The 8,904-nt window shown below is 26.4% G+C and overlaps 1 protein-coding gene across 2 annotated transcripts; it reads right to left on the bottom strand.

The window, feature by feature from the left end:
- Positions 1-2,049: 2,049 nt before the first annotated feature.
- LOC114164583 ((S)-coclaurine N-methyltransferase-like) lies at positions 2,050-5,016 on the bottom strand. 2 transcript variants are annotated; one of them, XM_028049306.2, is made up of 8 exons: positions 4,647-5,016; positions 4,320-4,428; positions 3,414-3,638; positions 3,143-3,242; positions 2,955-3,065; positions 2,758-2,841; positions 2,477-2,535; positions 2,050-2,359 (listed from the first exon to the last, which is right to left on the bottom strand). In XM_028049306.2, exons 1-8 carry the CDS (start codon positions 4,831-4,833, stop codon positions 2,167-2,169), a joined length of 1,068 nt encoding a protein of 355 aa, XP_027905107.2. In that variant the 5' UTR covers positions 4,834-5,016; the 3' UTR covers positions 2,050-2,166. The 2 variants fall into 2 exon arrangements, with proteins under 2 accessions (XP_027905107.2, XP_085522570.1); XM_085666444.1 differs by having other exon boundaries at positions 4,320-4,478; positions 4,647-4,784.
- Positions 5,017-8,904: the final 3,888 nt, after the last annotated feature.

Genomic DNA, 8,904 nt, shown 5'->3' with positions numbered 1-8,904 from the left:
TTTTCAAAAAAAAAAATACACACCTTGTAAATAATGATTTCACAAAAGTCACTATCATTATAACAACTTTTTAATAAAAAGTTAAAAAAATAAAGATAATCATTTGAAGTTCTTACTATCAATTATCGTAAATTAAAAAAAATAGTTGAATTCTCAGAGTAATTGCATTATTTTGATGCAAAACTTTATTGGTTCCAGAACTATCACACATGTTGCACAGTCAATCAAAATACACATTAATTATTACTGTAGTATATGAATTTTAGGTTTTTGTTAATTTATTTCTCTAATTTCTTTCATTTACTTTTACTATTTTAAAATATATCAATGTTGGCCTAATTTTAGTTAAAAGTTGCTATTGACATCAATAAGTTTTAAAAGTGATAATGTGATATAATAATTTGATCTCATAATGAATTTCTTTCATCAATCTTTATTTCTCAAAATACTCATATCATTATTTAATCATTAACAATTCATCTCAAGAGAGAAAACAACATCATAAGAATATAAATATGCAATCAAAATACTTCTGCAAACTGAGAAACATTCTCAATGTGAAAAAGTAAAATTTCATATATATAAATGTTTTCTAATCAAATTTCATTAAGATTATATATAAATATAAGATAGTAAAATCAAATGTCTAAATAAATAGTTACAGCAACATTACCTGCAAAATGTGAATTATAAGAAAAGAAAAATCTAAAACATAAGAGTGTGAAATTGACTTTTCATATTACAACTTTCGCTTAATGGTCAAAATAAAAAATCTGTGATAGAATCAAAATCAATCACTTATGTTATCCGGAAAAACGGACAAATAAGACAAAAATTTAATATCAATTGGATTTGAATATGGGAATAAGAAAAAACTCGTTCATGCTATTTTTATTGTCACGTGGTACGATAATGACTTGATACAGAACCAACAAAATTGAAACACTACAAATTGACACATGACATTAAGGATGAAATCGGACCGCAGGTCAGACACCCGCAACAAAAAAATCCATTTGTTATTGCCTGTTTATTTGTTGGGAACATATTTAAAAAATATCTATGAATTTTTTAAAATTTGTGGATTCCTATGGATATCCACAAATATTTTAAAAAATAATTACAAAAAAGTATAAAATAAAATATAAATTTAATTTAATCTAATAAATATATATTAAATTTTAATTTTAATTAAGTTTAACTTAAGAAAAGATAAATTAAATTTTAATTTTAATTTTTTGCGATTAACGAATACATGTGGGTACGACGAGTATGATATCCGCAACCGATCCGTTTATAAACGAGTATTAAAATATCTGCTACCCATGAGTATCAACGATCTATTATGAATTTTATCCACAGATATCCGCATACACGAATATTTTTGTTATCCTTACGTGGCACTGCATACATGACACTAAAACAAATTTATTAAAAATGACATAAGGCAAACTTATTGAAAGTGACATAAGGCCAAAGTGACCTAATTGAATCATTTTAAAATACTCTCAATTAAGACTAAACCTTACGTTACAATCTATATCTTATAACAGTCCCAACCAAATATCGAAAAGTGCACCCTACATATCTGTAATCAAATAGAGCAAGGATCTTTATTTTCTTACGACTCTAATTCTTACAAGGTTCTTTAACTACACAAAAGAAATCCTATCAAACAAATATTTCACCTTGAACTATTTTGAAAAAATATTCATGGACCGGAGAATCACATATAACTCAAAGAAGTTCACTAACTCAAAAGAAATAAAAAGTGAATCTACTATATTTTGAATATTTCACCTTGAACTATTTTGAAAAAATATTCATGGACCGAAGAGTCACATACAATGTAACTCAAAGAAGTACATTAACTCAAAAGAAATAAAAAGTGAACCTACTATATTTTGAATTTTGGTAAGTTAGATGTCTAGAAATCTATAAAATATCGCTCCAAGACTTTTTATCTTGAAACAAATAAAAAATTAGGTGAAAGATGAAAAGAGAAGTTCATATAAAAGATTTGTAAAGAGACAATTATATGAAAATGGATTAATAGAAATTATATTTATACTATAAAATTATTAAATAATAAAGCACACAACATTACAAATAGTCAAATAGGTTTGGAAGCCATTCTCAAATTAAAAGATTAGGTTATGGCTTATTTTATTTCTTCTTGAAAAGAAAGTGTGCAACCATCCATTCTTCACCGTTGTTGTATCCGAAAAGTTCCGCCACAGCTATGAAGAATGTTCTCCAATAGGCAGTCCACTTGGTTGCTGAATCATTGCCATACCTTGATTGCATAATTGGCTTGATGTAAGTCATTCTCTGGTCCATTCTTTTCAGCCATTCTTCACTGCAACATGAATTCACTTTTTTAGAAGTGGATTCGAACTTGCTTTGTAAACAAATCATACCGGTGGAGTACCACAGGATTGCTGTAAAATCATTGAGCAGTCAAGCTGATTCTTACCTGGTCTGTGCATAGTGTTTCCCGTTTACTAGCCAATGGTTGATGACGATAACATCATCCTGCATACATACATCACCAAAGAAGACAGTTAAGTTAATTACAAGTGAGCTGATTCTAGACATGATATAAATGTGCTAAACAAAAGTATAGCTGGTACTTTCTTTCTTTTCCCGTTTCTTCTTTTAAGGAGAAACAGTTAACACAAGGCAACATTTGACTGGATTCAGAAATACCATTTGTTAATAATAACAAAGCTGGCACAATAAGCATAGGAAACTCACTTGAAAATAAAGAAGTAGATTTGCTGAAGGCATGGTTCCTCCAGTAAAGAAGTATCTTGTAATCCAATCATCTTCATTTTTGTCCTTCATGAAGAAGTAGTCAGTAGCAGGTAAATGAATTAGACTAATACGTATCAAATATAGCAACCAACTAATCATAATGGCCAAGTTATTTAACAGTGTTGTATTGGGTTCACCTCAAAGTGGTAGGCAAATGCTTTGTGGCAGAAGTAATCCACAAATAAAAGGCTATCCTCTTTCATCCATTTGGATATCTTCTTCAGAAGGTCTTTGTAGTTCTTCATATGCTGCATCAAGGTCAAAGCTGACTCTAAATAAAAGAAAACGTGTCGTCGACACTAATTATTTATCCACAAATCCTAACCTCAAACATTTCTATGGAAAATATTCTGTCGTAAGAAGCTTCCATTTCAAACGTGCTAATATCAGCAACTATAATATTGATATTTCCCAGCTGAAGATCCCTGACAACAGAGGAGAAGAATGTGATTATGACCATCATGCAATATTTATTTAATTCGCAAGCTCAATATCAATCGTTTCCACCCAAGTATCATCTGCTTAATAAGATTTTTGTGAGCCATATGGCAATGCATAAAGCTTTAAAGTCAACAAGGGGATATCAAGCAGCATACCGGCACTTCTCCTCAATGTAGGCCTTTTGAGTTGTGGAATTGCAGATTCCTGTAACTCTGCAGTTAGTGTACTTCTTGGCAATGTATAAAGCTAGCGATCCCCAACCACATCCCACATCAAGTACTGAATGACCATCTTTCAGGTTTGATCTCTCGCACTGCAGGTTCAACATTGCTTCTTCAGCATCTTCCAGCGTCATTGAGGTAGTAGAGAAATAGCAACAGCTGCATCAGTTCATGCATTTGGGAATGCTATATTAGCCATAAGGTTGTGAGCGTACTTCACCATTTTTCTTTAATGCACACATACTTGTTAGTAATTTATTATGATAACAACTTAAATCCCTCATATATTCGTTTTTCAAAGAAATGACTTGTTTATAATGAATCTTTTCACTTCTGCACACATACCTTATTGTAGCCAATAAAGTGAGATAAGGTATGGCTGTTCCCAGTGCCCAGTTCCCACAATTCATCCTGTACTCCCTTTTAGGTAGATTTTGTTGTAAAGGTTTAGGTCCTCTGTGATTTTCTTCTCGTCTTTTGTCGATAAAAACTGTTATTTAAAATAATTTCTCGCCACTTAAAAATCAAGTTTACCTATAAAGGCTACCAGTTTAAAAAATTATTCCAAATCTTATTTTATAAACCAAAAAACAGAAACAGTAAAAGATATCTCATCTTGTGTGTCTATTTTGTGATCCTATCTCGATAGTCTTGTATGTGGTGAGACTGAGAGATTAGCTTAGTGGAGTGCTGTTTTCTTTATATATTTAAAAATAAATAAAAAATCAACGTTCGAAAATATAAATCAAAGAAACAGGATCATTATCTACTAATAGCATAAAAATGAAAGGAGTTTTTTAGTTAAGTTAAGAATCGACTGCAGAATAACTTTAGAAGTACCTGTATTTGAGATTGCTTCCAAGGACGAGCTTGAAGAAAGCGGTTGGTAATTCATAATGTTGAGATTTTGGCTTCTCAGTGTTGATTGCTATGGGCATATCTCGTAAAGCTGAAGGAGCATGAGACATGAAATTATTGGTGGTCAAATTGTTCACTCACCTGACAAAATCAAATGAACTAAAAAATAAATAAATTATTTCATTAAGACGTTGCAAAGTAATGTTTTCGTTATTTTTCTCTTTTTGATTCCAGAATGTTGTAGTGATTGATTCTAGAAAATGCAGTTATAATAGCAAAGAGATAAATTGAGAAGGTGAGAAATAGTACAATGGGCGAAGTGGAGGAGGTGGGAAAGCTGAAGCTCGGAGGATGTGTTGGAAGAAGAACGAAGGCGATTAGCCAAAAGGAGGCGCGTGAGTCTCCTGGTGACGGCGTCAGGGAGCAGATTGCGGTCAAGTGCAGAGAGCATGAGCTTCACCGTTGCATCATATGCAAGCTGCATTATCCCTTCCATGGAGGTCGCAAGGGAAGCTTCAGTGCAGAAGCAAGAATGGTAGCACCTATCTATCTATCTCTATGTATTCTTTCTCTTTTTTTGCAATTGAGATTTAGCTTGATTAGGGTGCTAATGAAAGTCATCATTGCTGTTTTTCTGTTGTAATTGTAATCTCTCGATCCTATCTGCAAAAAGTACAGAATTCGTGGAAAGAATGGTAACGCAACAACTACAGTTCTACAATATTCTTGATCGGTTTCTTATCATTTTCTTCTTATACGACATCCCATTTGGCTCTGTTTTTTCTTTCATTATTATTATTTACATCATTTCATTAGTCTTTTTTTTTAGAGAAATTTAAAATCGATTTTTTTATTTTTATTTCTCTTCATTTGGTTGCGTAATATCATGTGAAAGTGATAATGACGGTGTCCATTATCTTGTTGGATTGTGAAAAAATATCATTTTAGATTTAGTTGCTATTTTTTATTATTTTATCTTAATTTAGTTTTAAATTTTATTTAGACGGAAACAATTTTATTAATCTCTGAATAGAGACTAAATTTAATTTTTAAATAATTGTTACTATGATATTTTTAAAAGTTTAAGTTTACTGAAATGTATATTTTATATTAAATTTTATTTAAATTTTATTTTAAATATTTATATATCAACAATTTTAGACAAAGGGTAGAGTTGGTTTAAAAATGACAATATTATAAATTAAAATGTAAAATTTCAAAACATTTTTATAACAATTTAAAATGTTTATAAATTGTTAAATAAATTTATTTTAAAGTAGTTTTATGTCAATTTTAAAATAAATTTATAACAATTTTAACTGTTATAAATTGTTAAACAAAATTATAAATAAATTTCTTTATTTTAAATTGTTATAAAACTCTTTTATAATTTTACATTTGAATTTATAAAACTAACTCTAACATTTGTTCATAAATTATTAATATATATAACTATTGAAAAAATTAAATAAAGTTTCAATGCAAAATATAAATTTTAAAAAATTTAATGTGGTTAAAAATATCAATTATAATAATAATATCATTATAACATCTATATAAAAGTTAAATTTGATATTAAGTTTGAAGGGATAAAATTCTTATGCTTAAAAAGAAATTGAGTTAAAAATATCAATTATAATAAAAATATCATTATAACATCTATATAAAAGTTAAATTTGGTCTTAAGTTAAAAGGAATAAAATTGTTCTCGATTAAAAAGAAATTGAGACTAAATTTAGACAAGTTAACGAATTTAAATTTCTCACATCAACAGTGACATGTACCACTTTCATTGTCATGTCACATTGTCATTGTCATGTAGTAATATCTAATTTTGACACGTGGCATCTTTAATTAAAAAAAATAAAAAAAATTACAAACTAACAAGAGACACATCAATTAACCGCGGTTAGTACATCATTAATGAAAAAGACCTAATTACAACAAATTTACCGAAATAAAAACTAAAGCGAGACAAATAAAAGAAAAGAAATTAATTTGATATTTCAGGATAATAATTTAACCAATAAAATAAGTTAACCTAAATATTATTATTTGTCTTCAATTTTCATGGTAATAAAAAATAAAAGCAATTAATTTTTTTTATAAAATTATTAAAATCTGCTTGATGTTATAAACAGTTAATAACTAAAAAACGCCGTTATAAAAGTAAATTTTTATCTATTGTTATAATTACACGACAGAATAGCATGTAGCAGCAGTAATAATTATAATTATAGTTTTATTTGTAAAAGAAAATGGGAGAATAAATATATTGATATTTATATTTTTAGTATTGAATTTCTAATGATATTATGGATTGTTATTGGTTCACTATGTTGTATTAATTATTAATTATACAAATGAAAAATGAGACCTTGACAATACAATATTATGGAAAATTATTCAAAAACACCAACGTAATTTGAATGACCAACTCAATGAATAAACTATATGATGTTTCATTTATTTTTTATAGATTAAATTGTGGCAAGTCATTTTAAGATATTTTATTTTTCATAATTTTTACTTCATGCAAAAGTCTTAGTCATTATCTTATTACATATTTTATTAGTTTATTACACAAATATGTATTTTCCAGATACAAAAATAATCTTTCACTCATAATCTTATTAATATTTTAATAGGTTATTACCAATGGCGGACCTCGGTATTGCCAAAGGGGCCATGGCCCCCAATTTATTTTTTATATTTTTATTATTTCAAATACATTTTTTTAATTTAATATTTTTAATATATTTTAATATATTTTATATTATAGTAAAATTTTATACATTTATATCATGTTTGAGAAAAAATATTATTTTGTCTATATTTATTTTTTAATTTTAACTTTTAATTTTTTTAAAAAGATAATATTTTATTAATATTATTTTTAAGTGATTATTTATTTAATTTAACCATTTTTTATTTGATTATTTTTAAAAATTAATTATTATAAATGAAAATTAATTATAATAAAATTATAAAAAAAAATATTTAATTTATAATTATAATAATAACAATAATTTAATTTTATTATTTTTTATTATCATAAAAAGTAATTACAATGTATTTACTAGCTTATATAAAAATTTCTGAATCACTCTTTTGGTTCTTATTTTCATTCAATGTCCTCTAGTTTTTTTTTTTTTCAATTTGGTCCGAACTTTAAAACATTATGCAATTGTGTCTTAGATTTTTTAAATTAGACTAAGGTTTTTTCATCAAAATGGAAGTTATGAATAATGATGATTTTTTTATGTTGGTCTAATAGACATAATCTTAGTGTCAATTTTGATGAGAAATTCTTGCTCCGCTTTAAGAAATTTAGTAAAAAAATTAAATTACATCAATTTTTAAAAAACCGAGACCTAATCAGGACTAAAAAACATCAAAAGACATTTTTGGACAAAAAAATGAACAAAAAGAATGATTTAACCAAAATTTTGACATCCCAAAATATTGATCGAAAATCTGGTTATTACACAAATGTGTATTTTGGAGACACAAAAATAATCTTTTAACATTATAATTCATAATCTTATTTAAAAATCTTGAATGTTATCTTTTATGTTGCATGGTTCAATCGAGACATTTACATACTCCCTCAATATAGATATTCTAATAAATAATATTATTTTAACATTTGCTTAAAAAAATAATTTATTTGTATGCAATTAAAAATTCCATTTTAATTCAAATATTAATCCTAATTATTTTCAATTTTTATTTAATCTTTCAATAAATACAACTCAATTTAGCTTAAGTTGAATTATTAAAGTAATTAAATTATTTAAAAATTAAATTTCTTAAAAAGGTAAAAAAAACATTTTAGTATTTTTAAATTCACTTTTTATTTTCTTTCAGCTCGATTTTGTTTCGATGCGATTGAGTTGACTAAGACGTAGACGGTGTCTGAATGTTTATTAAGATTTTTTACTAATGTTAATAAGAGTTATTTTGTTATTTAAGGTTTTGAATTATTTTTTTATAAATCACTATTATTTCTTACTTAATAATAATATTAACGAGACTTTTCTTAGTCGGAGAGACAATTGTTAGTTATAATTTTTTTTTTTTAATTAATGTATGTCCTAATTATTTTTTTTTTGCAGTCATTTTTTTATCAATAGAAATGTTATTATTTATCAAGTTTGCTCATATTTTTGTAATGTATGTAACCAAATTTCGGCTAACATTAATAAAGATTGTTTTTCTCTAACGTCAATCGGGGAGCATATTCGGTTGGTTTTTATAAAAAAAAAAATAGTTAACAAAAAATTTCAACTATTAATATTTTAAAATAACAATGTCAATCTAAATAATTATAATTAACATCAACTAATAACTAATGCTCAACATAAAAAAAATTGTATCACTTGATAAAATCTGGATATGACAAAAAATAACGTCAAGATCGTTAACAGAAGATCACTAATACTAAAAAAAATTAAAATTAACTAAAATTTAAATTGTCTAATTTAAATAAAAATTAAATAATTTGATTTGAGATAAACCCAAATTTCATATATTTTTATGTTTTAGGAGTGAAAAAGTGCCTTCA

Source organism: Vigna unguiculata, chromosome 9, assembly GCF_037176805.1.
Source record: "Vigna unguiculata cultivar grain cowpea cultivar isolate G323 ecotype 2 chromosome 9, ASM3717680v1, whole genome shotgun sequence".
Lineage (NCBI taxonomy): Eukaryota > Viridiplantae > Streptophyta > Magnoliopsida > Fabales > Fabaceae > Vigna > Vigna unguiculata.
Note: the sequence above shows the minus strand (reverse complement) of the source record. Positions and strands in the feature narration are given on the sequence as shown.